The sequence below is a fragment of the Carassius auratus genome, chromosome 10 (assembly GCF_003368295.1).
Source record: "Carassius auratus strain Wakin chromosome 10, ASM336829v1, whole genome shotgun sequence".
NCBI classification, from domain to species: Eukaryota; Metazoa; Chordata; class Actinopteri; order Cypriniformes; family Cyprinidae; genus Carassius; species Carassius auratus.
In genome coordinates this window covers 6872791-6891157 of record NC_039252.1, presented here as the reverse complement: position 1 = coordinate 6891157, position 18367 = coordinate 6872791, and the positions used below count along the sequence as shown (strand labels likewise).

At 38.2% G+C, this 18367-nt stretch overlaps 3 protein-coding genes across 4 annotated transcripts; 2 read left to right on the top strand and 1 right to left on the bottom strand.

Moving 5' to 3' along the window:
* Positions 1–59: 59 nt before the first annotated feature.
* Positions 60–1247, bottom strand: LOC113109451 (proline-rich protein 36-like). The gene is made up of 2 exons (XM_026273019.1): positions 1238–1247; positions 60–1156 (listed from the first exon to the last, which is right to left on the bottom strand). The coding sequence occupies exons 1-2, from the start codon at positions 1245–1247 to the stop codon at positions 243–245; spliced, it is 924 nt and encodes a 307-aa protein (XP_026128804.1). The 3' UTR covers positions 60–242.
* Positions 1248–1734: 487 nt separating this feature from the next.
* snx24 (sorting nexin 24) lies at positions 1735–6443 on the top strand. Its single transcript, XM_026274622.1, has 7 exons — positions 1735–2143; positions 2462–2545; positions 3819–3923; positions 4025–4119; positions 4257–4286; positions 4540–4604; positions 5492–6443. Exons 1-7 carry the CDS (start codon positions 2075–2077, stop codon positions 5560–5562), a joined length of 519 nt encoding a protein of 172 aa, XP_026130407.1. The 5' UTR covers positions 1735–2074; the 3' UTR covers positions 5563–6443.
* Positions 6444–8910: 2467 nt separating this feature from the next.
* LOC113110396 (germ cell-less protein-like 1) lies at positions 8911–17919 on the top strand. 2 transcript variants are annotated; one of them, XM_026274585.1, is made up of 15 exons: positions 8911–9153; positions 9586–9772; positions 10564–10687; positions 10760–10856; positions 10973–11070; positions 11871–11983; positions 12061–12126; positions 12211–12295; positions 13182–13272; positions 13344–13484; positions 13606–13675; positions 13756–13831; positions 14395–14540; positions 16961–17048; positions 17143–17919. In XM_026274585.1, the coding sequence occupies exons 2-15, from the start codon at positions 9597–9599 to the stop codon at positions 17281–17283; spliced, it is 1512 nt and encodes a 503-aa protein (XP_026130370.1). In that variant the 5' UTR covers positions 8911–9153; positions 9586–9596; the 3' UTR covers positions 17284–17919. The 2 variants fall into 2 exon arrangements, with proteins under 2 accessions (XP_026130370.1, XP_026130371.1); XM_026274586.1 differs by lacking the exon at positions 8911–9153 and adding an exon at positions 9160–9467 and having other exon boundaries at positions 17143–17283.
* The last annotated feature ends 448 nt before the right edge of the window (positions 17920–18367 follow it).

Below are 18367 nucleotides of genomic sequence, written 5' to 3'. Positions count from 1 at the left end.
ATCTGACTTTGTTTTGTATTTTGACTTGCTAATCTCACAAATAATTAAAGTAAATATATGTGCTGTTTTATATGGTTTTGTGTGATTTCTGAAGTATTTTCTAAAAGTAATGAATTACTAAAAATGTGTAATCAATTGTGTATATATAGATTTATTAATAACATGAGAATAATAATTAAAAAAAAAGAATTAGGATACTGTCACAAAACGCTGCCGGCAGGAATACACCTGGGTCACACAGGTCATATAGGGAATGGAGGCGTGGGTGGGAACTTGGGAGGTTCCAGTGGGGGACGGACTCCCAGGAGGGGGCCAGCAGACAGAGACCACGGAGGGAGGAGATGATGGAGGGAGGAGACAGGAGGGACCAGTAGCTGGAGCAACCCAGCAGGACCCAGGCCACAGCCATAACAGCCCACGGTGGAGCCAATGGTGGGAGGAGCCATGGAGGAGGAATGGCCACTGACTCCAGGGGGCCAACCAATGGTGGCAGAGCAGGTGGAGGAGGATCCAGAGGTGGAGACGGAGAACCAAGGTGACGGGGAAGATCCAGAGGTCCTAGACGGAACCGATGGTGCCGAGACCGATGGGGGTGGACCCGACACTGGAGAGAGCTCTGGGGCTGGAGTCGACACCGGAGGGAGCTCTGGGGCTGGACCTGACACTGGAGAGAGCTCTGGGGCTGGAGTCGACACTGGAGAGAGCTCTGGGGCTGGAGTCGACACCTGAGGGAGCTCTGGGGCTGGACCTGACACTGGAGAGAGCTCTGGGGCTGGACCTGACACTGGAGAGAGCTCTGGGGCTGGAGTCGACACTGGAGAGAACTCTGGGGCTGGACCTGACACTGGAGAGAGCTCTGGGGCTGGACCTGACACTGGAGAGAGCTCTGGGGCGGGAGTCGACACTGGAGAGAGCTCTGGGGCGGGAGTCGACACTGGAGAGAACTCTGGGGCTGGAGTCGACACTGGAGAGAGCTCTGGGGCTGGACCTGACACTGGAGAGAGCTCTGGGGCTGGAGTCGACACTGGAGAGAGCTCTGGGGCGGGAGTCAAAACTGGAGAGAGCTCTGGGGCGGGAGTCGACACTGGAGAGAGCTCTGGGGCTGGACCCGACACTGGAGAGAGCTCTGGGGCTGGAGTCGACACTGGAGCGAGCTCTGGAGAAATTAATCCCTTACTTTGTACTTAAATCAGCACTTTGTTGTTTATGATGAGAGAATTCACGGGATTCATCGAACGTGGACGCATTCAACAATGCTGATGAGTTTCAGCGATGACTCTGATCTAATCTGAATGTAACTGTAAGCTCAACAGAATCGTGTGTGATTGGCTATAATGCACAACAGTGGAAAAATTGCTAAAATTAAATACGGCGCAGCATGAGCAAATCTTAGTTTAGTGCCTTTGGGCATTTTTGTCCAATTTAGTGCTATTTTTTGCCCTAAGGGGTTAGCCTAAGCCTTATAATGGGAACATATTTGGAGAAATGTAGCATTAGTTTGTTCACCAATGATCATCTGCAGTTTCACTCCTATTTTAGCCAGAAGCAACAGTTTTGACGTAAAAAATGCATTAATGGTGGGTTTTTTTTTTTTTTTTACAAATGCGCAACTTTTATTTTAATCAAATGTTAATTGTTGGACAAGTTGTGTGGATTATTGTGATGTTTTTATCAGCTGTTTGGACTCTCATTCTGATGGCACCCATTCACTGCAGAGCATCCATTGGTGAACAAGTGATGCTACATGTCTCTAAATCTGTTCTGATGAAAAAAAAAAACCTCATTTACATCTTGGCAGGCCTGACTCTGAGGGTGACTAATTTTGCAGCAAATGTTTGTTTTTGGGTGCCGGGCTGATGTGTTTCCCTGTCAGAAGCGCAGGTGGCAGCAGTGCATCTGCAGACTCCTGCGCGCGATGGAGAAGAAGCGCGTGGAATATTTCAATTCTTCTCATGTCAGGCGCCCACCCAGTGAACTTGACAACCATTAATATTACAGTGAAGGACAAGCCAAAAACCTCGTACAGTTATTTGACCTGTTGTTCCACATAATAACGGATACATCTCGCCGGATCATGCATCCTATAGAAGTGTCAATCCCGTCTTTTCGGTCGGAGGGCAGTAACGTGGAGAAGGGCTACACGGTGAGTTTAAAATCTGTTTTCAGCTCGAGCCAGCGGCGTAAACACTCTTTCATTAAAATGTACGACAGCCAACATTACGCTTCACAGGTCAGTAACGATTAATGTCGATTTTAAGGCGTAGTCATTTTGGCAGTGTCTCGAAAACTAGTGAACTGACTACTTCGAGCATGTTGAGGCGTGTTTGAACTGGACCTAAATTATGTTTAGGTTTTGATATAATATATGCTACAAAGCGAATTCGTTGTGATACATAAGAGCCATTCCCGTTCACCGCATTATATGTAAAATAAATAATGTAAGCGCACTTTTTCTCTCCAGGTTTTTAAGATCGAGGTGCTCATGTGTGGTAGACAGCACACTGTCGAGAAGCGATACAGTGAATTCCACGCGCTGCATAAGATGGTAAGCGTGCATACATTGGTTATGCTATAATGCGTTTTCTGGTAAATCTAGTGAGTATCGAGGGCTAAACCACAGACCTTTTATTTTTAGTCACAAACATTTGCATGTTTCAGAAAGTTTTCCGGTGACACTTTATGTTATGACAAGGTTATATACATTAACATTAGTTTACTACACAGCTAATATAAACTATTTCTAAACCGTACTTGAAGCATTTATTAATCTTATAACTCCGTTATAAGTTCCTTTGGATAAGAACTAGTTCTGTCAAACGATTAATCGCATCCAAAATAAAAAAAATTGTTTGCGTACTATATGTCTATATTTATTATGTCTTTATAAATACAAACACATGCATGTATATATTTAAGAAAAACATGTCGTGTTTATATATATAATATAAAAATATTAATATCTAAATAAACATTAATATTTTAAAAATATATACTGTGTGTGTGTGTGTGTGTGTGTGTATATATATATATATATATATATATATATATATATATATATATATATACACACACATTTTTATTTGCAGAACATAAAGTTACATATATGAACTGGGAAATCCCTATCATACCTCAAATATCAAAGAATTACATTAGAAAAAAAACACTTTTAAACATAAAATCTGCATAGGAGAAAAGCATATCAAAATTTAGTCAATAAACTCGCATAAAGACGTGTAAGGAGTGTAATTAAAGAACTTAATTCACGTTCATGTTACAATTAAAGCATAAACAGTCCAGTGTTTCTTCTAATGCCCTGCAGAAACAGCATGTCTTAATGTTAATTCATCAAACTAAAGACATCAAATGCATTAACTTATTGTTTTTGTCCTGAAGCATTCTCCCAGTGGCCTCGGGCTCATTCCATAGGAGGGCTAATATACATAATTACCGTTTGTATTTCACAGAGGAATTCTGGGATGTGAGCAAAAAAAGTACAGCTCTCAAGTAGCTCCTTGGGAAAAAATCTGCAAGTTGTCAGCTTAAAATCAGCACAGCTGTGTTCACTTTTACTCTGTTTACTGTATGTGCTCAGAAAGAATAATGTTGTTGACTGTGTGTTGTGTGCTGCTGCTGTACATCACACATGATTGTGTACATTGAGGAAACAGGGTATTTAAAGTCAGTGTCAGATGAAGCAGACATTTACACAATTTGCAGATAATTCCATGAAAGAACGTGATTGCCCTTGTGTGTAAACTCTAGAGACACCTTCTGGCCACTTTCTAACACATTTCCCCCCTAACATCTAATCTTTCAAGCTCAAAAAGGTCATTAAACCTCCAGAAATCCCTTCGAAGCATGTGAGGAACTGGGTTCCCAAGGTTCTAGATCAGAGGAGACATGGACTCGAGCTCTACCTCCAGGTATGGATCCAACTGATGCTCAACAAATGAAATCGTATGATGAAAAACAGCCCTTTCCTGTTTTCTGGAATAACAGTTTGATTTTCTCTGTGCGAGTGTAGACTGTGCTCATGGAAAATGAGGTTCTTCCAAAGATATTCTTGGATTTCCTCAATATCCGCCATTTCCCGTCACTGCCAAAAACTGAGAGTTGCGGGTAAGGCTTTAAACCGTGTTATTTTGTCTGAAGTAAAGGCCTTAGAAAGCAGACTTTTGTACAAACAAAGACATTTCAATATAGTAATTCCAAAACGATCATTGTACAGTGTACGTGTTTTTTTTTCTTCCGTTTAGATCATTTGAAACTGAATCAGAGGAATCAAGGTATGTTTGCTGATTATTGTAATATTACATCTGAAAGAAGCACCTGTAAAATCCAAACCAGTTCAGAGCCATTTCGATGTCTAGTGCTCTTATAAAAGTGTTTTTGAGAAGTTATTGCGCTAGTAGCTGGGAAATGACAGCAACCGCGTGATAAATTTCACAGTCAGCTTTGTGTTTTATCACTGTCATCAGAAACCCAGCTAGTTTGTGAGTCACTGTTCCCTCTCTGATCTTTCCTCTCCAAACCTTGCAGTAAACTGTCACATCAACCAGCACTTCTCTTCCTGAGGGATCCCTATCTGCTGCCTAGCACCAACGGTACATGCCTGGCCTTCATATTTCTATTCTTTCTTGAGAAGAATTCATATGCATTCATGTTTTCTTCACTTCTGTTCATGGGTGATTGATAAATCAAAACATTTTTGAATGTGCATGTTGAGAAAAAATAGTTTTGTTGAATATAGATGTTAAATATAGTTCACAATATCTAATGCATTAAGCATCATGAACTAACAGTAAAACAAACACTAATGTGCATATGGATATAATTAGTATTACTTATAGATTAATACATATATTCATATTATTTTATGTTCAGCAAGGCTGCATTTAATATTATTCATTTGAAATGACTGTTTTCTATTTGAATAACTATTAAAATGTAATTTATTCCTGTGATGCAAAGCTGTATTTTCAGCATCATTACTCCAGTCTTCAGTGTCACGTGGTCCTTCAGAAACCATTCTAATATTAATCTGATAAAAACATTTATTTTATTTTTAGCATCAATGTTTAGTCATGCTGTTTCGTAAACCATGATTATTTTTTTGCCCTCGAAAGAACAGCATTTATGTAAAATATACATTTGCACTTGCATTAAAATAGTTGACTCTTTTTTTTTTAAATGAACAAAAAATATATATATTTAGATCAAGCTAACTGTAAACACAGGCATCATTCTTATGACTCAGTCACAGAACTCCCTATGACTCATTGGCTCACTGAATCACATGTTATTCAATCTGAAATCAACTTCAGTCAGTCTAATTAATGCTCATTTGTTTTTGTGTAATCCTTGTCTTGTTGCGATAAATAGTATTTTACCAAAAGACATGCTGCAAAAACAGAATCCTGTAACACTCTCTGCAGGAGCACATGTAGTGTTTTACAAAAACGTTTAATGAATGTTTCTCAATTGCTTGCAGATACGTTTTCTAATATGGTTATCGAAGGTGTGATACGTGGAATATTTTACCCAGACTTCCAGCCGAGGTAGATCTCAGCACTACGGACGACGTCGCATCGAGTTCTCCGATAAAAAGGGATTCGTATTACCAACACTAAGTCACGCGGCTCCACTCATGACCGTCTGTGAAAAGACTGTAGTTTGGCATCCGCACTCACTCCATGAGTTTCTGGTTTGTTTTTGTGTTCTGTATTTGCACGCATTGAGATTTTAGTTTCATTTTATAGCAGAGGTACTTCTGCACATATTTGCACATCTCTCCTCGTGTCATATATGAGGTCAGGAGGACGTCTGATCCACTGACTCCACGTGAGGTGACTTCTCAAATAAGGAAGTTGTTGGAAGAGCCTTGAACCTTTTCATTATCTACCGAATTATTGTATGAACATTAGTGTTTCTTGTTTTTGATGTTGCAATTTTTCGATTACCAGCTTTGGCTTATAATTAGCAAAAAGGGAAGTACTGAAAGAAGCAAACGGGTGTAATGCCAGTCTTAATGTCTTGTATCATGTTACAGCCCAAAACTGTGAAAAAGAGCTGTTGTTTAAAGTACCAAACACTGCTAACCTGCAGCTACGAAACCATTTCCAGTGGATTCTCTTCTTTAAAATGCAGTTTAGTCTGGACTAATATTAGGCTTATGTTTTTAGGAACATCACTGTGTAGTAAAGAGTGCATGAACACTAGCTTTTCACTACTGTTGGAAGTAGTAATAGAGAAGATAATGCCGATTGAGAATGTTATAAAGCTGATGGTTCTAGAGCTGAATTCCGTGCCATTCAGTTGTGTGTGTTTTATTGTTGACATTTTGGATTGACTCGTGCACTTTAACAAGGGTGAAAAGATCAGTTGTAACTGGATATAATTTTAAACCTGAGCGCAATAAAACATCACATTTATTCAGTAATTACATACTTGGTCACCTTTCAGTCGTATTATAATGACAGGTTGTGGTAGTGTTGCACTTTTTTAATTAAAAAACGGACACTTACAGACAAATCCCATATGAACAGCTTTCATTATCCCACAATCATAGTGCACATGAAAAAGCTGTGAGAAGGTTTGTTGCATAAAACCCAGGCATTTAGGATAATGCAGCCTTGTGCATAATGAAACTTATGCATTAAAGACAATTGAAAGATGATAAAAAATTTTTTTAATTTTTCAAACTGCATTTGATTTAAAGCATAAAAATATGCATACATCCTGCAATGAGACTACATGGCAAGATATAAAAAAAACTAATACATTTAGTGTTTTTAATCAAATTTCAGTAATCAGGGGAAAGAAAAAGATAAGACTCAAGAATGCAAGCTTATTTTTTCCAAAGATTTTTAATTTTGCAATTTATGAGCAATGTTTTTTTTTTTACTGAATATTTGGACATGCAGAAAGGAGAAAAAAGGTCAGAATTGTGAGTTTCAAATCTGCAACTCAAGTCACAATTACTTTTTTTTATTTTGTGGGAGAAATAAGCTTCCACTGTTATTAGAAGAAAATAGAAATAGTTTCACAGAAATAGTTCACCCCAAAATTCTACATTTGAAATATAAATCCTCATTTTACCTTCATGTTGTTCCAAAGCTGTATGACATTGGTGGAACACAAAAGTAGAAATTTTAAAGAATGTTCCCACTGCTTTTTTCCATACAATGGAATTCAATTAAAAAGAGAAACAAGTACCATAAAAGTCTTTACAACTCCAATATAAAACACTACTGTATAGAAACTGACAATCCAACCGTCATATAGGTTTAGAACATTATGAGCTAGTGTAAAAGATGACTGATTTTAATTTTTGGGTTTCAGTACATACAATATTTTTGGAATGCGTCAAAAATACTGACCTATTACAGCATTTGCTCACCTCATCTGATTAGTCTCGGGCTCCTTCATGTTGGTGTAGGCCACTTCTCTTGTCAGTTGCTCCATCGGTGGCAAACCCACAGCTAGGTTACGCAAAGTGATGGCGGTCATCAGGAACCTCAAAAGATCAACCAAAATATCACTTCACTCGTACTGTCAAGACTGTATACATGTGACATCTGAGTGAGCACCTCGACACACTCTCGTCTAATCGAGTTGTATTTCTTCGAGGCAAATCTCTGGAATCTTTCGATCATAGAAGCTTCTTTCTCCTGAAGTTCAGAAAGCTTTGTGAAGTTCCAGTAGTGTTTACAAAGATGTACATGTAACATGAAGGTCCTTCAGATATGGTGTACACCTTATGGTACGCAGCAGCTGGAATCTCAATACACAATAATGACCTTTATCACATCTATTTAATATAGACACAACATTAATACTAGTAAGAACGGAAAATGTTACAGCAGAATGAATCCGGAGTTCATTAAAGGGGAACGGAGAATTGTACCTGCATCTTTTCTCCAGGTTGTAAACTATAGCTTTTCTTTTCGTCCACCATTTCAACATCCACCAGACCCTCCAGGACTTGAACGCTGGTGTTCCCAAGATCCTCACTCACAAAGATTTCAAGATAAAGGTCTGTGAATGCAACAACAGCAGAAGAAACTGAGCATCTGTGTGCTTCAGTCTCCTCAAATTTAGTCCTCCATGGTGAGAGGTCCACGGGCAGAGGCATGAGCCATGAATTGTGGCCTTTACAATATCAACACATGGGTCAAATTTCCTGCAGGAGAGACCATTAATAAAGAATGAATCAAGGAACATACAGCAATGTAAACTGAACAGTCAAAGCACGATTGACCTTTGCTGGAAGTGGACGTTAATGTGATAAAGGTCATTTGTAAGTCGCTTTGGATAAAAGTGTCTGCTAAATGAATAAATGTAAATGTAAATACAACAACAGCATTTAACATGAATGAAAAGGAGCAGAAAGAAGTAAAAAAAAATGTATAATGTCTGCCCCCTATCAACACAAAATAATTTACAGTTCCAGTTCATTAAAGCTGTCTCATGCAGCCTTCTCTTTCTCTAAGACATCAAAACTCAAAATTACATCAATAAAGTTAATCTTATATTTTGATATATATAACATATAACATTTGTTCCAGGGTGTTTTATTTTAAATTACCTAAAAAAACGTATACAGAATGTTCCCTAACGACTGATTGATTATTTATGTATTTATTGCAAAACCTTAGGGGATTCAAGGTTTCTTTTTTTCCTTCTTTTTATTTATTGTTAAATTAATACGAATCTACAAATAACGTTTTTCTAATGGTTAAATTGGTTTAATAACTAGTTTAATTTCATAATAATAAACTACTCAGAACTGGTGGATATCAAGCAACATTAAAACTTTTGGTAAGAAAACGTATAAATGAATGAATGAATGAAATGACCGTAAATAAAAGTGCTTCCTCTCCGCGGCTCTAGGTGGCAGCAGCACCCGCGAACATCACAGACAGCCGTGACGTGGAGGAGAGACTGATCCCTTCTGTTTGTTATTTACCAGTCTGCTCTCGTTTCAAACCGCGGATTCATTTATTATACATTTTACAGCCGATTTCGATGTTCAGCTATTAACAGAAACTAAGTGCGTTCATTATACACCTAATGATGCTTTTGCACAGCGGCTGATGAGCAGATCCTAGTGTGCGTCCAGTATTGTGTGTGTGAGAGAGAGAGAAGCGTCTGGTGAGTGTTTACAAGAAGCGAGAATGTCTACTAGTGTTTAATAACAAACAAACGACAGCGTATGCAAAAACAACAAGTTCATGATGTTAAGATAACACTGTGATACAGACAAATCGAGGTTAAGCCACAGTCACTTCACAACATAACATCACTGTTTCTGTGCTCAACCATCAGACTGATGCTTCTTAACTGGAACCAGTGGAGTGTTCACTAACCCTAATTTAGCCAGATTCACTTGAGATCAAGCACATTACGCACTGGAAATCGATCGCTGTCGCCAGCTGTCACCTGCCTTCACTCCTTACAGTGTTTAGGTTGTACTATTTTCAGACTCTCTGCAGGTGGCACCCAGTAGAAACGCACTGGTTGTACAGCTGTCATGCCACGTCAGTGTTTGTCACATGACTAAATGGGTAGTGTGTGTTTTTGTAGGCTGAATAATTATGGGTTCGCTCGGGAGCCGCTTCCAGTCGTCCCCCCGGGGCCCAGAGGAGGCTGTGGAGAGGCAGTGCGCTGGGAACAGACACGGCTGTGAGTGCAGGAAGAGGAAGCGCAGCTCACACTGTGAGTGTGACAGTGAGCCCGAGGAAGAGGACAGTCAGCTGGACACGCCACGCAGGTGAGGACATGCATCACATGAGGGCAGTCTATGGCCTAAGGGTTAGAGAGTCACACTTGTAACCTGAAGGACAATGGTTTGAGACTCTGTACCAGCTGCCAACTACTCCGGGTGTGTGTGTGCGTGTTTGTGTGTGCACTTGGATGGGTTAAATGCAAAGCACAAATTCTGAGTTTGGGACACCACACTTGGCCCCACATCATGTCCTTTACTTTCTCTACCATTCAAGAGTTTGCGGTTGGTCAGATTTTCTTAATATTTTTGATAGAAGACTCTTTTGCTCACCAAGGCTGCATATAATTGATCAAAAATACAGTAAAACACTACATGTCTCCCAATACTCTTGTCACAATTCAGCCAATGATATGCAACACTGATCTCACAATACAATGTTGTTGCGATACTTCAGCCAATTGTTTTTAAATGTATATATATTTTTACTTATTAGATCTTCCCTTTGCAGAGGACAATGGACATTTGTTAAAAGTGAGCCAAAATCATCACGATTAAAAGACCCAAAGACTTAAACTACTTCAATCTGTGTGCACTTAATTCATTTAATACACGAGTTTCACAATTTGAGTTGAATTACTGAAATAAATTAACTTTTCTACGACATTCTAATTTACTGAGATGCACCTGTACATTTCAAATGTTAAATATCAAATTTTATTAAATGATACATTTTATTTTTTTTACCTGCACTGTCACATTAATAGTGTTGTATTTAGTAAATGTGTCTAACGTTTTGGGGGTCTTTTCATATATGCATTTCATATATCTGTGGACAGGAAAAAATTGAAAAGCACCTCTAAGTACATCTACCAGAAACTATTTTTGGATGGGGAGAACAGTGACATCCAGATCCGCGCCCTGGGGAAGCAGTGGAACCTGCATAAAATTTACCTCTGTCAGGTTGGTCCAGTTCTCCTGATTACAGGCGCTCATTCTGCTTCGATTGAAATGTTTTCTCCTCTCCTTTTGCAGTCTGGCTATTTCTCCAGCATGTTCAGTGGATCCTGGAAGGAGTCTAACATGATGGTTATTGAGCTTGAGATCCCAGACCAGAATATTGACACGGAGGGTGAGGATTTGAAGAATACGTTTCTAGCATCTCCGTGATGTGTTGTTAAAGTGTTGTTTTTATTTTGTTGACACCAAACGTTCATCTCTTGACCATGCTTTCTTCTCCATCCGCAGCCCTGCAGGTGGTTTTTGGGTCACTCTACAGGGATGACGTGTTGATCAAACCAAGTCGAGTTGTTAATATTCTCGCTGCTGCTTGTATGCTTCAGTTGGTGAGTTTGTATCTGATTCCTTAAAGACATACAATTACTCTATAATGCAACTTTAAGAATTACTTTTGACAGTCATAGTGGTATCATAGTTGGTTTAAACATTACAGATCTGAATTCTTTGCTTGTTGATTATGAAAACTGTTTAATTTCAGGTAAAGTACTACTATCCAAAAGAGTTAGGTCAGGAGATTAAATATTTATTTATTTATGGCAGTAAAAGCATTTATAATGCTACAAATAAATACTTTTTTATTTTTTGAACTTAGTCTTCATCAAATAATCCTGAAGAGCAAAATCACTGTTTCCACAAAAATATGACATTTTCAACAATGATAATAATAATAAATAATAACGTTTATCGTTACATTTGTAGCTGTATATATTAAATTATTTATATATATATATATATATATATATATATATATATATATATATATATATATATATATATATATATATTTTTTTTTTAGATACGCTTAACTTTAGAACGGTAAAATTACATATTTAAATATTAACACATTCTATACATCTTAAATTAAAAGTTTTTGTGTTTGATCAGTTCAAATGCAAGGGCAAATAGAAATCTTTAGTTGAGTAATGAAAAACAACAAATACACAGCCAATCAAAATCAGTCACCTACCAAAACCGTATAACAACACCCTGTTAGCTACCCGCTAAACTTGTGTTTTTGTGTTGAAAGTATAAAACTCTAGTTGTTTTCTAATGAGTGATATTACTATACCTCTGTAATCACCATTCTATCAGCATCCTCTAATAGTCTGCTCTGTGTCTTTCCCAGGATGGGCTGATCCAGCAGTGTGGAGAGACCATGAAGGAGAACGTGAATGTGAAGACCGTGTGCAGCTATTATAACTCCGCCACCATGTACGGCCTGGACTCGGTCATGAAGAAGTCAGTAGTCTTGTCTGGTTATTCTCTGACACTTCTGCAGGATAATAACCATGTTGCATGCTGTCTGTGCATTGCAGGTGTTTAGAGTGGCTCCTCAATAACCTGATGACGCATCAGAACGTGGACCTAATGAAGGAGCTCGGGTACAGTCTTACCCTGTCAGTCTGTGTCTGACCTCATCTCAAGGTTTTAGTGCTTATGTTTGCTCTGGTTTATTATGTGTGTAGGGCGGATATTATGGAACAGCTCATTCAGTCCTCTGATCTGTTCGTAATGCAAGTGGAAATGGATGTGTACACGGCACTGAAGAAGGTAGATGACAACATATATCATCATTTCATTTTAATATATTACACACACAATCTAAAAAATTTTGTATACGATTTGCTTCATGTTTATTGTCACTTATTGGATAATCTGTGATCCGTTGGAAGCATTTTACAGTCCCTCCAGAAAAGCGCAGATTTTTTTTGTGATTGTTGTGGGCAAAAATCCTTGATTTTGCGGCACGTTTTACACAGAGCCGGTGTTAATAGAGAAGATGCGTAAATCCACTTCATTTTCAGCGTTTATTGGCGCATCTTCTCAGTTAACAACGGCTCTGTGTAGTAACAGCTGCTCTATGTGAAATCACGCACCTGATGGAATTAACAGCTGATTAGAAAACCGGCTTTACTGATGAGATGCGCATAACGATCGCCCGATCGTGATCGGAGCACCCCTAGATTTGAATTGATTAAATGGTATGGTTCCTATTCTAAATGTATGTATCTTAACATTTAAATGCTATATTATATGTATATGTATTGCATATTACAATATTTTATTGGTTTTGATTGTAACAGTGTTTTTGCTATTTATTTATTTCCCATAATAATGATTTATATATTAGCATATATATTTTAGATTAATATTTCAAAATTGTTATAATATTTTTATTTAAAACCTCATTTTTTGGCATTTTTATATACTACATAGTAAAATGTAAAGTTTCCTTTCTGAACAAAAAATTTAACAATCTTTCAAATATTGTAATTCCAATGATAGATACACGTTTGTTTTGCATATTATGCAAAACATATTTCTTTTACTTTTTTATAGTACAATGTCTTATTATTTCAAATGTCCTGGTTTTACAGGGTTAAATGTGGTGTTTTTAGTGGTGCACTGAATCTCTCTTGACTTTTTTTTTTTCCAGTGGATGTTCTTACAGCTTAATCCATCCTGGGACGGGCCGATCAAACAACTTCTGCTCGATGCAGACGCCTGGCTGTGTAAAAGAAGAAGTGGTACGTTGCACTCATAGAAATAAATAAGTGCATTTATATAACCTTCCCTTAACTGCCACACTCACCCACAGAGGCTGGAGAAGAGGAGCCGTTTCTGAACACAGATGACGGGATGCCCTTCGTCCCTGTTTTCAGACACATCCGCCTGCAGTACATCATCAATGACCTGGCCTCGGCCCGCTTGCTGGAACGGGACAACATCCTCCCCCCCGGTGAGACTTTCCTGGTGCACTCAGACTCCAGTCAGATTTAGCTGGTTGTGTGTGCAGTATGATTCAGTCCATTGTTGTCTGAGGGGGATATTAACTCGACTTCCTCTTGTGTGTTTATCAGAGTGGCTGGGTGCCGTGTACAAACAGCAGTGGTTTGCTATGCTGAGGACAGAACACGATAATGATAACGGGTGAGAGACGGCCCAGACACCTTCACTGCTAAACATTAAACATGGGGTTTGAATTGCAAATAAGTGAATAATCGTTACAGACCACAAGAGGCCAATAAAGAGGAGTTTGAGCTGAACAGCATGCGCTGCGGCCGAAAACTGACCAAAGATGGAGATGTGAGTTGGATTCTTGCTATTAAAGGGATAGATGGATTAATTACTCCTCCTCATGTCATTCCAGACCTTTGTTCACCTTCAGAACACAAATTAAGATATTTCTGATGAAATCCAAGAGCTCTCTGACCCTCCCATAGAGAGCAAGCATCCTAACACCATCAAAGCTCAGAAACGTTAAAATAATCCACGTGACATCAGTGGTTCAACCATAATTTTTACGAAGCTACGATAATTCTTTTTGTGCAACGTAAACAAAATTAACAACTTTCACAATTTGTCTCCTCCGTGGCACCCTATAATGCTATTCTGAAGAGCATCACATGCGTAAACAACGTATGCACAGGGACACGCTGTTTACGTTACTTTGATCTGAATTTAAACAATGTATCTGCATTAAAATACATTAAATATGTGTTCTGATGAACGAAGGTCTCAGGTTTGGAACAACATGAAGTTGAGTAATTAATGACAGAATTTTTAGGGTGAAGGGTGAACTACCTCTTGAAAGTTGTTGTCTTTTGCTAGTTCAGAATAAAATGTATATATTGTTGTTGTCTCTACAGTACTGTTGGCGATGGACGGGGTTCAATTATGGCTTTGACCTGCTGGTGACCTATACAAATCGTTTCATCATCTTTAAGAGAAACACCCTCAGTCAGCCATGTGGAGGCGCTGTCAGCTTACAGCCACGACGCCACCTAGCGTACCGGTGAGACATTACACCTCCGATTATATTATATTATATTATATTACATTATATTATATTGTGGAGGTATGAATAATATAATTATAATATAATCTAAATAATAATGTTTTTTGTACATATTTGGCATACATGTTTCTTGGTGATACAAGCACAAGGATTGTTATTAATTTGTAAAATAATATTTTTATGATTTTAATAATGAATACAAATTAATTCATTAATTTATTAATTAATTTATTTTTGTTACTTTATAATTACAATTTTAATTAACATATAACACCATACTTCCCCAGTTAATCTCAGTACGTTAATGCACTAAACTGCAACTCTTTAACATATTAGAGATGAAGGACTTTTACAGCTGTGACTGATATATTTTAATCACTTCATAAATAAGAAACTCCTGCCCGCAGCCAATAAAAGATGATTTGTTAACATATTTTTTAGGGAAAAAAAAAAAAAAAAAAAAATATATATATATATATATAATATATATTCAGACAGATAATATATGAATATAGACAGGAATAAAACTGTACAGTTTATTGTGTGTAATTGTTACTGAAGTAGATATTTCTGGCTTAGTGGAGGAGAAAAGAAAATAGTAAATGGTCTTTAAAGATATGTATTGTAATTAAAACCTTCAGCTGCAAATAGATAAAATGTAATAAAATAAACAAATGTGTATTTTGTATGTTTTCTCTGCTAGCCTGAATCAAAAATAGCCTAAAATCTCAAAATTGACCAATGCAAGAAAGAAAAACAATATTTTTGAATGTGTACTTAAAATGTGTATTAAATAATATTTATAAATACACTGAACAAAATTATAAACACAACACTTTTGTTTTTGCCCCCATCTTTCATGAGCTGAACTCTGACTTTTATATGTACCGTATTTTTCGGACTATAAGTCGCACCTAAGTATAAGTCGCATCACTCCAAAAATACGTCATGACGAGGAAAAAAACATAAATAAGTCGCACTGGACTATAAGTCGCATTTATTTAGAACCAAGCATCAAGAGAAAACTTTACCATCTACAGCTGCGAGAGGGCGCTCTATGTTTTCAGTGTAGGCCTCTCGTGGCTGTAGATGGTAATGTTTTCTCTTGGTTCATTTCTCTTGGTTCATGTCAAATTAATTTGGATAAATAAGTCGCACCTGACTATAAGTCGCAGGACCAACCAAACTCTGAAAAAAAGACTTATAGTCTGGAAAATACGGTACTCAAAATCTGTCTAAATCTGTGTTAGTGAGCACTTCTCCATCCACCTCACAGGTGTGGCATATTAAGATGCTGATTAGACAGCATGATTAATGTACAGGTGTGCCTTAGGGTGGCCACAATAAAAGCCCACTGTAAAATGTGCAGTTTTAATGTATTGGGAGATCCGAGGGGGTCTGAAAACCAGTCGGTATCTGGTGTGACCACTAGTTGCCTCAGGCAGTGCAACACATCTCTTTCTTGATCAGGTTGATCAGGTTGTTGATTGTGGCCTGTGGATGTTGGTCCACTCCTCTTCAATGGCTGTGTGAAGTTAATGGAAATTGGCAGGAACTGGAAAACACTGTTGTATAAACCGATCCAGAGCATCCCAAACATGATCAATGGGTGACATGTACGCTGGCCATGCAAGAACTAGGATGTTTTCAGCTTCCAGGAATTGTGAACAGATCCTTGCAACATGGGGCCGTGCATTATCATGCTGCAACATGAGGTGATGGTCGTGGAAGAATGGCACAACAATGAGCCTCAGGATCTCATCACGGTATCTCTGTGCATTCAAAAAGTCATCAATAAAATGCACCTGTGTTCGTTGTCTATAACATACGCCTGCCCATACCATAACCTCACCTCCACCATGAGCCACTCGATCCACAACATTAACATCAGCAAACCGCTCACCCACACAACGCCATACACGCTGTCTGCCATCTGCCCTGTACAGTGAAAACTGGGATTCACCCATGAAGAGATCACCTCTCCAAAGTCCCAGTCACCATCGAATGTGAGCTTTTGCCCCCTCAAGTCGGTTATGACAACAAACTGCAGTCATGCCGAGACCCCGATAAGGACGACGAGCATGACATCTGTGGCATTGTGCTTTGTGATAAAACTGCACATTTTAGAGTGGCCTTTTATTGTGGCCAGCCTAAGACACACCAGAGCAATAATCATGCTGTCTAATCAGCATCTTGATATGCCACACCTGTGAGGTGAATGGATTATCTCAGCAAAGGAGAAGTGCTCACTAAAATAGATTTAGACAGATTCGTGAACAATATTTGAGTTCAGCTCATGAAAAATGGGGGCAAAAACAAAAGTGTTGCGGTTATAATTTAGTTCAGTGTATATTACGTATATATTTGTAAGTAACTTTTTTCTTTTGTATTTTAAACAAGATTTCTTCTTTTTTCAGATTGCGCCTTGCTTCATTTGATAACAGTGGAAAACTGGTTTGCAGCCGGTCAACTGGCTACCAGCTTGTTACCCTCGAAAAGGACCAGGTATTCTGTCTTAGTGTTAAATATTAAATCATTTTATTTCCAGTTACTTCAAAGATTGACTTGTCCGAACTACTTCATTGTGTTTGGGTCGCAGGAATACGTGGTGATGAATCTGGACAGCCGGCTCTTGTCTTTTCCTCTGTATGTGTGCTGTAACTTCCTCTACACTTCCCCGTCCAGTGAGAGGAGAGGTGACTCCCCAGAGCCGGAGAACAGCGCCCGCAGTGTGTCGTGACGCCACACACCATAAAACCTCCATCAGCCAGCAGTCCAGCCATCACCTTATGATTTACAGTTTGTTAGCTTCATGTATATTATTGCAATCATTTTATTTGTATGCTTAATTTGTAAATAGTCAGGTGCCTTTTAAATAATTTGCTATATATAAGCTTCAGAGCTAAGAGTAAGTGCTCTTGATCATGAACTTCATTTGACTCTTTTTGTGGAAGTTGTATATGTAAACTTGTCAGGCTGGTTAATTTGTCAGTCATTCCTATCTGTTTTTTTTTTTTTTTTTTACAAAAAAAATACTGAACACCGGTTTTGTACTGCTGTATTAGTTTGAAATTGGTGCTAATATGATACATGTTGTCATTATTGATCAATGCATGCTGATGTAGAAGCAGTGAAGGGTTTACAGGCATGTGTTGGTTTATCAACAGGGCATCTTAAGTGACTTCCACAGGTGTCCAATGAAGCAGTACAATTTTCAATATTTATACACAATGTGCTTTTGGTTAAATGTAAATATTGTTGGACCAAAGCGTCATATTAAATAAATATGTTCATTAAAACAGCATCGACAGAAGAAATTGCGTTCACTTGCTCTGCAGTGTGAAAAAAAAAATCTGTAATAAAACCTGTTTTTCTTTATACACAAATACATTAAATTATAGTTATATTATAGTTATATAACGCTGAAGAATCCACTGATGAGTCTCTGCTGCTGAAAAACAGTCCAACAGCATCAGGCTGCTACCAAGAACATTTGACTTTAGGGATGCTACTCTGCAGGCGATGAGCGCAGCCTGGTTTCCTTCAAACATGATGCTTGGAATTGAGGTTCATCAGACCAGAGAATCTTGTTTCTCACAGTCAGGTGAGTCTTCAGGTGCTTTTTTTTTTTTTTTTTTGCACATTTCAAGTGTGTTTTCAAGTGTCTTCTCTGAAGAGAGGATTGAGTCTGGCCACACCTCCATAAATGGTTTTAACTTGGGTTTTAACATCTACAAGCAATATGAATGCTCCTGAGCTCAATGTAAGGTTATATGAACATACTTTAAAGAACTCGAACATTTCTGTTTTGCAACCCCCCCCCC